Raw genomic sequence first — 18,164 nt, forward strand, 5'->3', positions numbered from 1 at the left:
CGGACACAGAGGGGATGTTGCTGTGGGTGGGATGTGGGGTTCCGGGGCCAGGATGGTGGTTTTATTTGCTTTGGGCAGGTGGCAGGTGTGAGGAGGGACACCCCACTCTCACAGCGTTCACAGATGGAGGTGTTTATGTCAATTAACTTAAACCACGCTTGGCAGCCGGGCACGGCCCCGCCGCCGGGAGCAAGGGGCGCTGAGGCGGAGCGGGCGGGGCGGGGCACCCCAAGATGGCCGCGCCTCCTCTCCCCTGAGGAGGAGGAGGGTGTGGGGAGGGGGGGAGAGCTGAGCAACGCGCGCGCGCCTCACGGGGGCGGGGCCTGACCAACGGCGCAGCGAGGGGGCGGGCGCTGGTTGGCCGCGGGCGGGCGGGGGCTGATCCGCCTCGAGCGGCGATTGGGCGCCGCCTTCGCTCCCGCCCCTCCCGGAAGGAGGAGGTGAAGCCAGGCCCCGCCCCCTTGCCCCGCCCCGCTACGGGCAGCCCCCGCCCGGCTCTGCCCGGCCCCGCGGTGGCGGCGGCGGCGGCGGGAGCGGCGGTAAGGGCGCGGCGGGGGGCGCTGGCGGGGGCAGCGCGGCTGGGCTGGGGCAGGTGAAGGGGAGGTCTGGGGAAGGAAACAGGGGTTGTGGGCGCGTCGTTAAAACGAGGGGGTGAAGCAGGAGGACCCCAGACGCTCGCTGTTGCTCCCGGGTGGACGCGGCACGCACCGAAGCCGCGGGCTGAGCACGGAGCTGTTGAGGTTGTCGGTGGCATCTCAATGCCCAGTGCGCTTGTCCCGGCCGTGGCGTCCCCAGGAGAGCTGGACTTCCCGGTCCGCCCTGCTGGCAGGTGACCAGCGCCTCCTCTGCCTCCCCAGAGGGTGGCCGTGCAGCTGGGGCTCGCAGGAGAGGGGCTGAGCACCGTGGGGCTGCTGCCCCATGCCCCCAGGAGCTGTGTGTGTGTGTGTGCGTGTGACCTGGGTGCTCTAAATCTGTGCTCTGAAGCAGAGCTGGAAGCATTGTGGAGTTGTCTACGGTAGAGGCAGCTCCAGGGTGAGTAAATGCAGCAGCGCTGGTGTTTCTGCGAGGGCAGGAGGTGCTGGGGTGACTGCTCGGGGTGCCCTCCTGCCCCCCGAGCAGAGCCAAGTGCGGCCACAGCCATTTACCAGGTGCTGTGAGGTTTTACGAGCTGCCGGAGGGACGCTGGTCTGTCTGCGCGGTTTCACTGACAGCCTGCCCCCCTGCAAGAGAAAAGGCGTGCTGTTGAGCCAGCGATACCGAAACTTCTGCGACCTGCTGATTTGCAGCAGCTGATTAAACTGCTTCGGTAGGCACACGTGCACGCGCCGTGCTGTACGCCCGTGTGGTGTTCTGTGGATCCACGGGTGTGTAAATATGAGCATATGTGAACGCGGAATACAGAGACGCCAGCTCGGGTTAGTAAGCTGCTGTGTGTGCGTGAAGTAAAGCTGCTCAGGAGTTGGGCTTAATGCTGCGCTTTCTTGCTCAGAGTCACCCCATCCATCGTGTGCTTGGGGTGCACCAAAGCAGGCACGGTGTTAGTATCTCTGTGTGCACTGAAATGCGTACTGTAGCGCCTGAAACATGCTGAGGATTGGGATTTCTCTTCCGTTTCAAGTTGGTGTGATTTCCCCCAAAAAAGGGAAACAACAGGGAGAAGTGTCCTGGGGACCAGCCGACTGCACAGCTAGTCTCTTAGGACCAAGGACATCATCCGCCTTGCCCAGAATTTATCCTCGCTGGCTTGGGTTGGGACCAAATTGCTTTAATCTGTGTAGCCCTGCCCTCAGGCGTTGACTGGGGTTGGGCTCACCGGCCGTGCCCAAGCACTTTCCTCCCTCAGCATCACGGTGAGGCCAGGCGTGGGCTGGGCTGGTGAGCACGAGGGGCTTTGGCCCACGATGCTGGTGGAGAGCACCTGGAGCGGCTCATCTTGGAGAAGGAGCTCCCTGGTGCTTTGTAACCGCAGCTGGTGGACCCACGTCTGGGAGTGGATGAGGGACGGGAGCTCCCCCAGCACCCATCTTCAGACCGGGGCCACCCACCCTGGTCAGGAGGGAGCCCTGGTCACAGCCCGACCCATGGCGGGGGGCTGCCGCCTCGTCCCAGCCGCCATTTTGCGTGAGGGGGCTGCCATTTTGTTCCGCGCCACACAGCGGCTCTGTGGTCAGCCCTTGGCCCCACCACACCTGGCGGGGTCCCGTGTGCTCTGGGAGAATGGGGGCTGCTGTTTTGGGGCTCTGTTGTGCCCCTCGTCTGCCTGTGCCACCACACAATCCACCTGCAGGACCCTGCCAGCATCCCCACAAATACATCAACGTCTCCAAAGTCACCGAGCCGTTTTGCGACCGCTCACCTGGAGGGAGGTTGAACAGCGAGTTGTGGTGTGAGCTGGTGTTTGTTAAAATGCTTCTCTTTCCTCTTTTTGTAGTGGAGGTGTTATAGGCGAAGATGCAGGAGCCTGACCTGGTTGCGAAAACGCTGCGAGCTGTCCTTCACTCCAACAAGCATGGCATACCCCTGTCAGAACTTCAGGCCGAATACAAGCTGCTGACTGGCGAGTGGATTCCCTTCCGGCACTTAGGACACAACACGCTGGAAGGCTACCTGCAGAGCATCCCGGGAGTGGTCAGAATCGAAGGGAGTAAAATGGGAGAGGTAAGCATCCGTCATAAATGAGAGGTGCAGCAAGCTGGAAACAGCATTTGTGTTTGTAAAGTGTGCAGAGTTCATCATTTTACCTCTGCTTATGTCATTTTTTTTAATTTTTTTTATTTATTTTTTTTTGAGAAAAATGTGTGGTACACTAATGCTATCAGAGGTAGAATCTGTGGCATAGACCAGGTGCACCTTACTTTCGTGAGTCTGTATATGGATCAGAAAGTACTATTTGCAGAAGGTGCCCTGTGCAGGAGTTCTGGCTGAAGAGACACTTTGCCTGACAATAGGGCTGTGGTCCCTGTTTCAACATTTTTTTCCTCCGGGGGGATATTAACGGGTTGTCGTGGGAACAGAACATTTACTCTTGTGCCTGTGTCTTGAGCATGCTTTCAGGATGCGGTTCTAGCACCTTTTTCCTACACCAAAACTGTTGTAGGTGCCATTGTGTACAAGCCTGACAGTGTTTGCTTGAGGCTTAGTGCTCTTTTTTTTGGTCAAGAGTTGCAGTGCTGCAGGACTTTGAAGACTTGCCATACAAGTCTGTGAAGAGCCCTTAGAGGTGAGGTGTTAAGATGTGCCTCAGCTTAGTAAGTTTGTGAGGGACAAGCAGTCAGTGCAGATGTCCTGGATCCACTGTCGTTTTCCTATGTTTTTGTGGAGGAAGTGGAGCAGAGCTCAGCAGAGAAAATCAGTGTGGTAGAAGTTTTCCTTTATCTCTCAGCCTTGCTGCAATAGCCTGTGTTGCCTGTCAGCTTGGAAGGAGCTTGCCAGAACCACAGGCCTCCTTGTCCGAGTCTAAAGTTCCTGGTTGTGAGTTGAAAGGCAATGCTGTGCCTTTCTGCATCCCTTCTTGATGGTTGACCCATGAGCTGTGAGACTGCAGATGACGTGTTAGAGAGGAGAGCTTGAAGCCTCTTGCTGGTTGGAGCTGTTTCTGAAATCTGTGGCAGCTTGGGGAGAGCAAGCTAGCAGATATTTGACAAAATAGTATGGCTGTAAGGTCTCACCAGGTCTGGAGAGACAGTGATAAAGGCCAAGTTCATATGCTGAGTCAGGGTGGCATCTGTGAGCTCAGAGCTAGGTCCTCCTGGTTAGCTGTGAGGAGTGTGATGAGAGGCAACCCAGAACTCTTCGGATTTCAAGCAGGTGCCTGGAAAAGCAGTCCTGTTCTTAAGCAAGAGGATCCCTTGCTGCCTTTTTGCAACGGTCAGAATTTGCCCTTTTGGAACCAGTAAGCAAATCTGAGGTTCTCTTTTGCTTGCTCCAAGTCTGCATTGGCTGCAGCTATGCCAATAACATGAATGCAAATACCTCTGGGATGGTTTGTGGTGCTGCAACTTAATGCTTCCTCATGGTGGCTCGGGCTAATAGCCATCTGTTTCTAACTTCGGCCTTGCAGGGTGTAATCTGTTATCCTCCCTGTCCCCTGAGAGCCTTGCTTATCCTGTAATGCGATGTCTGCTGAGAGCCTTGTGGACACTAAGGTAATGCTAGAGGCGGTGCCTTCCCTGGGGCAGCTGTGAGGAGAGATTGAAATGTAGCTTCACGAGGTAGAAAAAGAGGAAGAAACGGAACAGGACTCTTGAGGTAGTTCAGTAGGGCTCGCTTTGGTGTTGGTGTGCTGGTAATGGCTGGAGCAACTACAAGGAAGCGCTCTGAAAACACGGGAGGCAGAAGTTGCTCGTGAAGACTGAACCACACGTTGTTGCTTTATGACTCTCCTGTGTTTGCTCTTCAGAACGTGACCGGGGCAGGCACTGAGCAGAGGGTGGTTGTGTACTAGCTGGGGCTGGGAACTGCCTTGTTCTGGGCGTCTTTTGTGAAGGGGGAGGATTTCTTGCCCTCAGTTGTGTACCTTTTTAAACCAGGAGTGATGGAGGGAGGGTGAGGATGACCAGCAGTCACGTGAGGGAACGGAGGACCAAGCCACAAGACAAATGTGTGAGGTGAACGAAATAAAAGAGACGCTGTCCATCAGGGCTGGCAGTTGTGCGTCCACGTGAACAAGGAAGTGCCTGTTAGGATTGTGAGGAGCAGTCTCACCCTTTTTTTTTTTTTTTTTAGGAAATGAGCACAACTGAGCGCCTCTCCCAGGTGCCTGCACACTCCTGCAGACAGCCTGTGGGGCATGCACAGGGGCAATCTGAGGTCTGCGCCCATCAGTGGGGCTGTGGTCTCACTGGGGTGACAGAGACCTGTCGTGGTGGCTGTGAGTGAGCCTATTAAAAGCAGTAGCAAAGTGTGACCAAATTCAAAGGGAACGGGCTGTCTCTGAGCTGCTTTAAAGACAAGTGAGTGCTTCTGTCTGTCAGGTGTCCAACCAGATCCTGCCCAAGCAGAGGAGACAAGTTATTCCCTCCAGACCAAATAAGATTCCAACAAGAGGGCTCTGTTGCACTCTTTTTGAACATGTCTCTGTGAAGGGATCTGACGAGCTGCTTAGTTTTGCAGGTTCTTTCACGTGCTCCCCAGGGAGCCCATGGTTTACAATGGCCATGCCTACTCTTCACAGGCAGAATTTGTTCTTTCTGTTGTGAAGGCTTTGGGTTGAATTGTCAGGAAAAGCCACTCTGTAGCGTAGAGTTGGAGTGATCTCACAATAAAGCCGTGCCCCTGAAGTCATTGTAAAGTGATAAAACGGGTAGAAGCTGACAACTTGCAGACTTAAAATGCTCAAAGGCTTAACAGAAAACCACAGAGACCAGCTGTAATGTACACACAGCGGGTTAATCAGGCAGTCTGTTAATGCTTGCTGTGAGGGGGGTGTGCATCGCATGCTGGAGTCCAGTTTCATCTTTCACTTTCGGTTTAGGAATATTGCGTAGTACAGCGGTACTGGAAACCTCCTGCTCTCAAATCACATTGGCTAAGGAGAGCTGGAACTGGAGGAGAGAAAAAAAACAACACCTAAGTGATGGCTGGAGAGAGCTGGCTAGAAGCCCAGGCAGAAAGAAGCATGCTGCTGGCTACCTGCGTGCTGCAGTGGCAGCACTTGTAGGAAACACTGCAGAGAATTAATCACTTGAGTGACACCCTGCTGCCCTTCTGCAGCCAGCTGGAACTTGGATACGCTGTGCCTAATGCACCCGTTGGACCAACAACAGCTCATCCTGACAAAGAGGGTATCAAACGAACCTTGCAGGAGGCACGCCTGGGTCAGCAGGGAGCTCTAGACTGAGCTCTGGCATTAAAGGGAAACTAAGAGTCAGGGACAGAATTGTCTGGGATGGAAGGAATACAGGGATGCTGCCCGTGCAGGGATGCAGTTAAGAAAAGCTGCAGCCAGCATGGAGCTGAATCTGGTGGAGGACATGCAGAGCAAGGTGAAACATTTCTACAGGCTCATATCAGGGAGAAGGATGACTGGAGAAAATGTGGAGGAGGACACGTGGGTGTAGTCGGTGTGGATTCGTGAAGGGAAGCCTCACCGGGGCAGCCTGGTGTCCTTCCATAACGGGGTGACCCTCTCTGCGTGTGCACAGCGTGGCAGCGCCGTGTGACATGCTGGTGAAGGAGCAGAGCCTCCGGGTGACTGATGAGCAGAGAGCAGGTGGATGTGTCCCCAGCCAGGGGGACCTCAGCAAGCAGGATGCAAACTGGGCTCGTCCCAGGCAGGGCCCAGCCTGAGGAGGGAAGGGATGGAGAGCCTCAGCTGCCTGCTCTTGGTCTCTGAGATGCTGTGGCAGCAGAGGGAGGCTGAGTCCTTTGCCAAAGTGTCTGCTGGCCCCTGAGCCAGCAAATACAGAATGGCCGTGAGCCCTTCGGCTGCCTGCGGGTGAGCTGGGGCCTCGGTGCCCGTTCCCACCCCCGTCCCCTTCCTGTCGCACGCAGATGACTTGCCATGCTGTTGCTTGCCCCGAGACCGTGCAGATCGCTCAGCTGGTGGCCCGGCAGAGGAGTTCCAAGAAGAAGATGGGCCGGCAAGTGAACTGCCAGATGAGGCTGAAGAACACGTCTCCGGTCGTGCTTGTAGGTAAGCCCCGGGCTGCTGCGAAAGGCCTGCCTTTCTGGAGGGGTCGTGCAGCTGCTGAAGCAGAAATCCTTTCCCCTGAGGTGCATCGGGGAGCTCCTGGCTGTTTGGGCTGGGTGGGGGAGAGCACTACTGACAGCTGCGCCTGCAAACTCTCCAGGGAAGCCCAAAGGGATGCTGCGACAGCCCCGGTCCCTGAGCGTGCCCGAAGAAGGCGGCAAGAAGCCGGTTCCCCGCGTGCCGCGGGGCAGAGGGGTGGCGTGCGGCGTGGTGAAGCCCACCATGGAGAGCGCCCGGTCTGCCGTGCCCCCGGCCGCTGGGAGCGGCCCGCCCAAGGAGATCCCGATGCAGAGGCACGTCACGGTGGTCAGCAGGTCAGTGTGCCTGCCTGGGAGAGGCACAGCAACGCGTGGCGGGTCCGTGGGTGCTGCCACGTCCCCAGCGTGCTGCGGGAATCCGGGCTGGAGGCCTGTGGGCATGTGGGTGGGTGCTGCGGAGGGGGAAAGGTGGCCTGAGTGCCCTTTCTGGAAGCAGCCTGGGTGAGCTGGGGCACCCCGTGAGCCGGAGGAGCCGTTCTGCTGGGCTGGCACTCCCTGCCAGCATCCACGGCGCGGGCGGCTTAGGGAGCTGCTGGGCCATCGTTTCTCTTTGTGTGCTGCTCGCTGACGGTGCAGGGCAGCGTTTGCCATCCCCATTGTGGCCCCGATTGTGCCACTAATCCCCCGCAGGCCCCGGGGACAGTCAGCAGCCCAGGGCAGAGCAACGGCCTAATCCCACTGTGGCACGGCACAGGCTGTTAGGCTTCGGCCCCGGTGGGTCTTTGGAAGGCTACAGAAGCATTTCTATGGAGCTCGGAGATTTGCAGTGCTTGAAGTGGAGCTAGGTGGATTACAGCCCTGTTCTGACACACTGCATGCTCCGTTTATGTTCCTCTCTGCATGTTCCCCTCTGCTCCTTTCAGGGAACATCTTATGTTCTCCTTTCGTTTCTAGCATCTGTCCCTGCCCTGCTCAGGAGGTGAAACTGCAACGAAAATGTGCTTTGGCCCAGGTAGCTGTGGAGAAGACACCTTTAGCTGTTGGGAAGAGCCCAAGTGCTGGCCTCCTTAGCATGGGCACCTGCTAGGGGTTGTGTCTATGGAGGAGAGGATCATACAACATTTTAGCGTAAGGCTGTGTTGTGGCCCACGTGACTGGATTAACTCTTCCAGCTTGAAGCAGGAGCAGCAAGCTCCACATCTGATGTCCTTGCTGCTGGGGATGTTTGTGCCTCCGGAGCTGCTGTGGTTGCTTGCGTGGGCTTTGGGGATTGCAGGAGGGAGGAAAGCTGCTTGGAGCCAGGAGGTGCTGGCCTCCAGCCAGTTTGCAAGTGAGCAGAGGAGTGACCAGCACGCCCAGAAACCTTGGCTCTGAGCAGGCTCTTCAGCACCTTGTAGCCAAGCCCTGCAGCGAGGCAGCAGACGGCAGCTCTCTTGTGGCTCCCAAGTCAGTCTCCCACCTCTCCAGTGCTCTCTGGTGTTTTGCTGGGAGATTTTTTTTTGTGACCGTGGCTTTTGGAGCTTGCTGCAGCTTGGTCTTGGGTGCAGGGAACCCAGCAGTTTCTCCTCCCTGCCCTATCACACACAGGGGATGAGGGAGAGATGCTGAAGGCAGCTGCAGTAGGTTGTTTGCTGCTGTGCTCCCAGGCCTCCCTGCAGGTGCTGCTGAGGGCTCGGGGAGGCTGCCTTTCTATCAGCACTCAGCTCATGCCAGCATAGCCCTGCGCATGCTGCTGTGGCCCCGCAAGCCCACAGGAGGAAGACTTTGCTTGTAAAGCAAACCACGGGGGTCACCCACGTGTTGGGAAGCGGTGGCACAGGCGGTGGAGATGCCTGGTGACCCCCGAGCTTGGACCAGCAGGCAGCGTTTGCTGCCTGGCCCCTCTCCTGGGACTGTTCTCTGGCCTTTGGACGGTGCTGAGCTCGACGGCGTGGGCCCCGCCGAGGTAAGGTGGCAGGCAGGGAGCAGCGTGCCTGCCTGAAGGAGCGGGCTGCAGCCCGTGGGCTGTGCACGGGCACGTGGCAGGGCTGCATGGCTGGCCGAGCGTTCATCCAAGAGCCTGGCTGCTGCTGCCTTCTCTCCGTGGTGTGGCTGGGAGGCCTCTTGCTGGGAGCATGAAGCCTTGCAGGCCGTTGTGTTGTCTGTGTCTGCATGCTGGTGACAAGCACGTTGCCCCCGTGGCTATAAAGCATCAGTGCACGCATGGAGAGGTAGTTGCAGGAGAAAGGGATCCTGGCTTTCTTTTAGGGTCTGCATGACCAGTCACAAGGCACCTAAGCAGAGACTGCTGCCGCTTCGACAGGGGGTGTGGGCTGTGCCCAGGAGATAAAGGTGCTCCTGTGATGTGTCCAGAGGGTGGAAGTCTCTCCGTGTATGCCACGGGAGCTGTGCGTGAGTGTCTGTCTGGGTTTGGTGTGGGTGACCTTCACCTTTGCACTTCCAAGTCTCATCCCACTTGAGTTTCACAAACGTGGTCACAGTTCATCTGCTGCTCAGCGCTGCTGCTCTCTCCTCTCTGGTTTTTGGGGATGACAGCACTGAACGGTAGCTCTGCTGACTGCTAATGCTGTGGGACTGGTGCCAGTACAGAAGTACTATTTTTGGTCAAAGATGCAACCCACAGCTGATGACAGAGCAGTTCTGTCACTTCATGAGCATATCAGAAAAGCGAGGGATACTTGTTCTAGCTAGATCTTGAAGATACTGCCTAGAAGGGGTGTGGGTGCAGGCAGCCTCTTTCTGATTAGTGGTTTTGCTCTAATTAATGGTCAGTGTGAAGGCACCTTCATAATGTGCTAGCTTTGGCTTCCTCTTGCTGTAGTTACTGACTTCAGCATAACACTCGACCCTGCCCTGCCTTTAGACAGCCCAGATGAAGCTGGGAGAATCTCTGCTGGTGTCTGTGTGGCTGGTGGTTTCCTCCAGAGCTACCCCAAGACTCCAGAGGTGGCCTGTCTCCTCGCTGGCCCCGTGGGCAGAGACCATCTGCAGAGCCAGCTCAGTGCATGTGCGGTGGTTGCAGTGGTTTGGAGCTTCCTGGGGTTCACAGCAACTTGACACGCTGGTGTGGTGGGCTGCACTGGTGTGTTTTCCACCCTGATTGCTCCACTGCTGTTCTTCCTTGCATGTATGTCTTTGGGAAGGATTTCGTCCTGGCCCTTGAGCTCTTTTCTCCAACTCTTACCCCTTCTTGCTTGCAGTGTAAGTGCTGGTGTGGCCTCTCTGCAGTCAGGAGCTTGTTACACTGAATGTGCTCCCAGCATAAGCTGCTGCTGGCTGGGGGAGATCAGAAGAACACCTGCGAGTATGCTGTTGGTATCCTTTATGTCAGAGACCTCTCCAGAGGGGAATGTGTTGAGCAGCATAGAAGCAGCATTGAGTTCCCGTGTGTTTTAGGTGTGCTGCTGGCTTCTGAAGCCTAATGCTTTCAGGAGACTGACATGGCAACCAAGAAGGTGAGTGCAGTCCTGTTCAGCAGCAAGACTGAGACACCAGCCAGAAGAAAGACCAAATCATGAGGCTAAGCGTGTCAAATGTCAAGATTGCCATCTGTGTTGCTGGGCCTGGACGCTCTCTTTTTCCTAATGCTGTCTTGCCGTGTGTTTTGTTCCTCCCAGTGGTCAGGGTAGTAAGGCAAGCTAGAAACCACACATTGATTTGCCTTGTCATTGCTAATCAAGCTGTCTTCCATGTTAGGACAATGTGAGCTTGCTCTTGTGCATAGGGCCAGCAAGAAGGTTGTGGGCTACATATTATTTAATGTATAGGTCTTGTGGGCAAATGGAATGCTCTTCAGAGCCAGGAGAACAATTTAAAGCAATTCTGTTTTCAATCTTAGGTCTGAGAAGAGACTGACTGTCCCACCACGATTTCAAAAGGAGCTGCAAGTTCACTTGTCCAGAAAATCTTCTGTCGATTCAAATGGTAAGTTTGCCCAACAACCAAGTTTTTTGTTTGTTTGTTTGTTTTTGTCCATGCTACTGGGATTAGATTGGGTATAGTCTTAAAAAAAATAATCCATTTCAGTACTTCTTTTGAGTGAAGACAGTTTTGGGTACAGTATGAAGTCCTGTGAGTGAACACCCTCACTTTGACTTCATGGTGCTGAGGGAACATGTGCTCACTTGTCTGCCTCTTTGTTTCTGTCTTCTAGGAAAGTCCTTGTAGTAAATGTAAAAGCCAATCACATAGTGTGAGTGAGTAGCTTGGAAACTGGAGGAGTGTGCTTAACTTCACTGCCAGGGTACGGATATAATAGAGGAGGGTGAAATCTTGGCTTTCTGAAGGAAACAGCCACAGAAATCCCAGCACAATAACCTGGCTGTCCAGAAAACGTCCTTCTGCGTGCTGCCTGGTTCCCAGTGGCTGTGTGGGGGTCAGGCTTGGCAAACGATGGTTGCTTTCTTTGGGACCTGCCAGGCTGATTTGTGAAGCTACAGGTCTCGTAGTCAATGCTTCCCCTCCAAGGGGGAAAAAGGGTAGAGATGAGGGAGCACTCAAGCCAGTGATGTGAACCTCCAGCTGGGATAATGACGGCCTTTCTCCTACACAGTGTAGGAAAACCACCCAGAGTAGCTAGACAGCTGCTGTCCATTTTCCAGCTCGGCTGGAGGGGTTCCTTGCATGAAGTAGCATAGAAAGACTGGGTGATGGATTCAGACTCTTGCTTATGACAAATCTTAGAATAAAAGGTGAATATTTGGTCTATTTTGTATATCACTGAATTTAGAAACATATTCAGTGTTTTGCGGCATCTTTATTGTGTTTGTACTCAAAAACAAACTGTCCTCAGTCTGTCTTGGGATACTGCCTCAGCACTGCCTCTCAGCAGTGTGGATAAAGGTTCTGTATCATCTTCCAGGATCCTTTCTGAAAAAGCATTTAGCACCTTAAGAAAATAACGACAGTGATTGAGAAATTAGCTTCAGGCCAATTAGTTACTAGATGTCTGAGGCATCCATGGGACTTTCCAACAGCAAGTAACTTGAAACAGTTGTGCTGTACAATGTGCAGCATTTTAGAGTTGGTATTATGCTGGCAGCTTCCATATTTAATTTTAAGTAGGTGGGTGAGCATCTGTCTCTGCTGATAAGACCGTTTACTTCATGGCTATGTTTTTATTTAACAGATAACTTAAATACATCCACTGTGGAAACACGTACTGCCACCTCTGGCCGTTCTGCCCCTAATATTAGTGAAGTCCAAAACCGCATTAAGGAGATCTTGAACAAGTACAGAAGTGGTATTTGGGTATCGAAGATGGCACAGATCTACCAGGAAATGTACTGGGACGAGCTCAGCACAGCAGTGCTCAGTCAGCTTGAGCACTGGCCTCATGTCTGCACAGTAAGTATAGAATATCATTTTTGTGGAAGATGTCAGTACCCTTCAGATTTCACTGCTCCTTTGCCAAATGTTTTTTCAGGTAGCCTTGCATGTTCTTTCAAGATATGTAGGTGTTGTGTTTTTAAAAAAAAGAGTGTCTTTGGAACAACATCCAAAAAGTCATTCCTTACTGGTCTGGCATTGTTTTGGAGAAGAAAGGTCAGCCTTTGTGGCCTCCTGGCACAAGTGCTCAGTGTTGCTGAGTTTCCACCTTTGACACCAGCTGTAACACTGACAACGCAAATAATAGCTAATGACACTTCCCTACCATGCAGTGTTTTTTATTTTCCTCCTTTGCATTTTGCATTTTTTATTTTTCACCCTTTGCTTTTCCACATTGCAGGGCCTTCTTTTCCCCTTCTAAATCTTCGAGCTACCAGAAAATTCTTCAGAACAGTCTTAGGTCTATCTGTAGTTTTTATCGTCCTTTGGACTTTTTAGTAGGTATTTCCCATATCTGAAGTCAAGATTATATGATTTTTGTTGTGTAAGTTAGGCTTATGATGCAATTAGTTGAAAGTTAAGTGATAATGTTGAGGGAAGGGGTTACAGCTCTCCTCCTTCCTGCCCTCCACTGATGTCTCTTATCTCCTGCTCACCAGGGGCATCTTCATCCTTTGTATTAGGAACAGGCATCAGGCTGAGCCTACGCTTACAGGTCTGGCTGGTGCCATCACCACTGGGTTAAGGATCTTCAGTCGCTGTGCTTTTGTCCCTTCTCTGCGCTGTTCCATTTAGGGTTCTTTAGGCTTCTTTGAACCAAGGCTTTGCTTAGCTTACTTTAAAAGGCCAGTTGTATCAGTGAACTTCAACATCTGTCAAGCCAAGACACCAGAAGGCTTTTAAAGTAGTGAGAACCTGTGTCTGCCTGAAGTGATTTTCATTCCATATTGCTAAGTATTCTATCATAAACGTTAAATAAGTTTCACTGATAAATGCTTGCTCTTCAGGAATAGCAGCATTTGCATGCTATTAGCACATGTTGTTCTAACACATACATAAAATGCATTTGTTGCATCTTATTACAGACAGCAGTAATTTACACAAACAGCACCAATTTGTTTTGATGGCTGATGATCAGCTCCTATGTTACCCATACAGCAGGCTGTTCTGATTTAGTTGCTTAATTCATGCAGCAAATTTTAATCTTATCTTTTTCTTGGATGATATTCCAGACAAATGTTAGTGTTCATGCAGGATCTTCTATCTGTATCTGCTTTCCATTTGCTTGTTATCTGTTGGGCCTCTTTTTTTTTTTCTGGCAAACAAATACATTCATTTTAGTGTAAATAAGTGGTCATTAAATCTGTGGAAATACTCTAACACAGCAAGCACAGTATCACAGCAATCAGAGCTATCAAGTTGCCTTGGCACAGTCAGTCTTATTGTAGATGAGCCTGTAGAGTCTGACTCGAATACTTTATTGACTTGTGTAAAGAATGCTCATGGCTCTGGCATGGAAAAGTTTGAACTGCTACCCAGGCTGCCTTGTATGAAGGCTACCGTGCATGTCTTAAGCAGTGTTTATTTCTGGTTCAAACAAGTGGCCTGCAGGTGTACGACAGCGTAGATCCTTTGAAATGCCATAGGGCAGAATCACAGGATGGTTGATATTGAAAGGGACTTCTGGAAATCCTCTAGTCCTGCCTTCCTGCTTAAACAGGGTCTGCTGAAGCACATTACCCAGGATTCTTTCCAGGCAGCTTTTGAATAGCTTTAGGGAAGAAGACTCCACAACCTCTCTGGGCATCAATAAAGATCATTTCGTGACTAATTTCTGAATTACTTCTGCATCTTTTGGTAGTTAACAATGGGTGTGTCTGCCAGCCTCGGAACAGGAAAAATGCCTGGTGTTTCTCTCAGCATCTTAAATAGACAACACACACTCTTACTGAATGTCAGCTGATCAGTAGTAGCTTAGTGAGCCTTGTATTACTCTTCAGTATCACCAGACTAACTGTTTGGGGTCTCTGCCCTGGACAGTGTCACTTCTTAATAATTCACATCCTTAATTTTTTCTCTAGAAAGAAGGAATTTCATACTTTCCTTCCAGGGAAATGATCTTTTCCATGTTTAGGTTACAACTAAGAGTAGTGGAAAAGTTTCCTATCCAGTGAGCTGAAGCCTACAGAAATTGCTGTGATTTACAGGTAGATGGCCTTGCTTTCAGACTTCAACTTTCAGTCAAGAGGACCTACTGCAACTGTTGGTGACTGTTATCCATTGGTCTGCTACCTCCCTTCTTTGGGTTAGTTTGCTTGAGCATCCTGCTTGTAGTATCTCATTTTGCACAGCTAGACACAAAAGTACAAAGTAATTATTCAGTGGCTATAATCTCACTGAAGTTTGGCTATAGTTTATGAGCAATTGGGCTGAGAATAAATAGGCTGATCATCCTTACACAGTAACAGAAGGTCTCTGCTGGCCAGACAGACCTCGGTCAGGAGGAGAGAGGTGTGTTTCAACAACTGTCATTCAGATCCTCAGTGTTGTTGCATTGTCTGCTTCCATTGCCAGCAAGACTACTGCTGTGTTGGATCCATCTGACTCACGCCTTCATTTTTTCTTTCAGAATCTTACACCTCTCCATTTGACAGGTTACTTTGTCATGCATCTCTGAGCCGTTAATGATACTCATTTCAGTGATCCTATCCCTGTGTCATTTCTTACCTTTCTACAGATTTTTTCACAAGTCTTTCTCACAACCTAACAAATTTTTTTTTAGAACTCTGAGCCAAAGTTGTGTAGCTCTGCTGTGTTTGGGCTTAGCCTTGAATCCTTGGGATGCAGGCAGCTGAACCTCTGAGGGAGAGAGGACACTACAGCAGAGGTATGGGAGTGAGAGGGATGCAGTCGTGTAAGCAAACAAGTTCATTGTTTTTTGGAAGTCACAAATGATCAAAAGGTAATAATTTACTTTTGGTACTGTCTGCATGTTTTGTGGTATCTTTTGCAGTCTCCTTATAAACCTCCTTACTGAGCAGCATGTATGTTTTAAAGACTTTTTCCTTGCACTTGCTCAGCTCTCCTCGAGTATCTGAACTTCTATGCAGGTCACCAGGGATGGGATGAGACAGGAAAGATGAAATTCCTACATCTTTTCTCAAAACACTTAGTTGAATTTCCGAGTTTTCTTTCAAAAGCTTTTAGAGAATTACACAGTCCTAGGGCAATCGGAAAGGTCCTTGCATGAACGTGTAACTACTCCGAGATAGTAAACTTAACAAAACTGAAACGGTTAATTTTTCAGAAAGTCAGGAAATCATTCTGGGGTTTCACAGGGCTGCAGCTGGATGTATGCTGGTCAGGACTGTTATGTTGGTGAAGGATGTGAATACATGCTGAGCTGGTGATGATGCAGTGCAGCTCCAGGTTACAAAGACCCTGGCTCTCTGAAGAGGTGCAGAACTCCCTAATACCAGGTAGCTGGTCCATAACGTTGCAGCTGAAACTTAACTACAGCAACTGCAGTCCTACTGGAAGTACTCTGTTATTGCACATAAAATCATGGGTTCTGAGTGGACTGTTAAACTTGGGAAAAGTGATCTTGTTTTTTATGGTAACTTCATGAAATTTTTGGTCAGAAAAAATGCAAGTGAAAGGAAGCACATAAAAAGCAATAGAGAACAAAAGAACAAACACTGTGCCACTGGGCAAATACGCTGTGCGACTGCACGTCAAAATCAGATGTGCTTCTCCAGACTCCACCCAGAAAATACTCAAACACTTCCTGAGAGATAAAGCAGAATGAAGGGGTGATTCAGAAGGACGACCAGGGTTAAGATAAGTGGTGGCTGCTGTATGAACAACAATTAAGTTAGTTGATTTAGGTGAGGAAAAGCTATAGAATAGTAAGAAACTTAGAGAAGGCAAATGGGGAGTGATCATCTTGGGTTCAAAAGCAACCGAATACATTCACAGGATAATCCCTGGCCTCAGTAGTCATGAACTACTTTATTCCAAAGAAACTGTCACTAATCAATAGCCCTTGAACCATGGGATATTTAAAATGGGAGGAAGAGGTGTCATTACAATTGTCCTCTACCCTGTGCTCTTTCCTAAGAACCTTGTCATTAGTTTCCATTTGGACATTTGTATGTTGACTCTAAATCTGGTTGCATCTATCCAGCACAGTTCTGGGCTTCCTAGTATGAAAGAGGCATGAACATAACAGAGAGTCAAAGGGCCACAAAGATGAAGGGACTGGAACATCTTTCCTATGAGGAAGGGCTGAGAGAGCTGGGACGGTATAGCCTAGAAAAGAGAGATGGTTCAGGGGAGATCTTATTTATTATATAAATACCTGAAGGGAAGGTGCAAAGAAGTTGGAGTGAGTCTCTTTCCAGTGGTGGCCAGTGACAGGACAGGAGGCAGTAGTCACAAACTGAAACGTGTGAAGGTTTACTTTGTACATCAGGAAACACTTCTGAACTGTGAGGGTGCCTGAACACTACCACAGGTTGCCCAGAGGAGCTGTGGAGCCTCCCTCCTTGGAGATCTTCAAAAGCTGCGTGGAGGTGGTCCTGGGCAACCTGCTTTTGGTGGCCCTGCTTGAGGCAGGGGGTTGGAACGAGTCCCCTTCTGGGACTGCGATGAGCTATTTTGTTTGAATCAGTGTGATGGTTCTGATAAGTGTGTTTTAGAGCAATTTTGAGGACCTGTTTTATACCAAGAATATTGGAAACAGGCTTTTCCTGTTCACCACAAAACGAAGATGCTCTGCATCTGCCATTGAACACTACTCTCCACTGTGCATTTCATTGCCCTGCCTTGCAGAAGAATCACAGAAAATAGCTGCATGTGCTAATTGTGAATAGAGGCTTGAAAATGTCACCGAGTGACACTTTCTTACTAGAAACTCATTTTCAGGGTGTTTTCTCCACTTCCTTCCTGGAAGGTATCCTATCTAGGGAGGTTGCCAGAGTACCTGCTTTTTCATCGTCATGGTGCACAGCATTTAAACAAGACTCAGCCTTACCTTGGTCATTCTGGCACAGCAAAGTGGATTTTCGTTTGATTTTATATATGTATGAGCATAGTGATTTAGTTGCACATCATCAAGTACGCTTGTACAAAGTTTTTTTCCTAGCAATACATACAAGAGTTTGTCTGCCTTCATCACTCTGTATGTGTATATGAAAAGGAATTGACTTACTCTTCTTTTCCATTCTACTTGGCTTTCTCAGTTGCAGTGTCAGTATTTAGCCTAGAATCTTTTTTTTTTTTTTATTATTTGAAGCTTTATTATTTTGGACTCCAGATTTTAATTTTTAAGAGCTCCCTCTGTTACTCAGCCCTAGGACAAACATGTTTTTCTTCTGTGTAGCATGATTCAGCCTCTGTTATCCTTGATAATGCATTCTGACAGCTGTTGGCACTCTCTAACAGAGAAGCAACAGCAGGCATGGTGTGCCTGCAAAGCAGGCCTGCCAGCCATATTAATAGGATGGACCTTGCAGGTAAAGCTGTAAGCTCTGCTGCGTACCAAGTTGAGATATTTGTGATACAGAAAGGTGGCTGATTTGAGGAGTTGCTCACGAGTGAAGCTTTTTGCTTATAATTAAAGACTTCCACAGTGGTGTGCATCCTTCAAGGTCTCTTGGCCATGGTAATGACTGGCAAAGTCTGTTTCTTCTCAAATATTAGTTCTTGTGCAAGAAATGTTAGCCCAATGATGTCCACCTGAGCTAAGTTATACTGAAGTATGTGGAAACAGGTTATGAAATAGGGGCATTTTCCTGCCTCTAAACTGTTGGTTCAGTCAGCATCTATCTACGCTCTCTTCAAAAGAGAGCTTCAACGCCTGGAGGACCTCAGACCTATTATTGGAGCTAAGAGGCTTAAAGGTCGGTAAGGATCTTCTCTCTTTAGTCTGCTGCCAGCCTTCAGCGTGTGAAGTTTAATAATCCTGTCAGCTAAAATGTGTTCACCTCTGTTGCAGCACTAGTTAAACAGCTAGCCAAGAGACAGCAGTGCCTAAAGGTAAACTTTAGCCTTCTTGAACAGATCGTTGTCCTGGTTATGCCAAGTACTTTTTGGAAGTTAAAGTTTCCTTGGCTGGTCCTTTAAGCAAATTCCTCAGTCTTGTACATGGCCACTTAGGATATCTT

The 18,164-nt window shown here is 50.3% G+C and overlaps 1 protein-coding gene across 2 annotated transcripts in view; it reads left to right on the forward strand.

Moving 5' to 3' along the window:
- Positions 1–2,451: 2,451 nt before the first annotated feature.
- Positions 2,452–18,164, forward strand: part of TDRD7 (tudor domain containing 7) — a 35,985-nt gene continuing 20,272 nt past the window's right edge. For both annotated transcript variants that reach the window (XM_032206564.1, XM_032206565.1), the window contains exons 1-5: positions 2,452–2,658; positions 6,493–6,634; positions 6,792–7,005; positions 10,508–10,593; positions 11,798–12,015. In XM_032206564.1, the coding sequence (XP_032062455.1) occupies positions 2,452–2,658; positions 6,493–6,634; positions 6,792–7,005; positions 10,508–10,593; positions 11,798–12,015 (867 nt within the window). The remainder of the gene's footprint in view (positions 2,659–6,492; positions 6,635–6,791; positions 7,006–10,507; positions 10,594–11,797; positions 12,016–18,164) is intronic.

Source organism: Aythya fuligula, chromosome Z, assembly GCF_009819795.1.
Source record: "Aythya fuligula isolate bAytFul2 chromosome Z, bAytFul2.pri, whole genome shotgun sequence".
NCBI lineage: Eukaryota > Metazoa > Chordata > Aves > Anseriformes > Anatidae > Aythya > Aythya fuligula.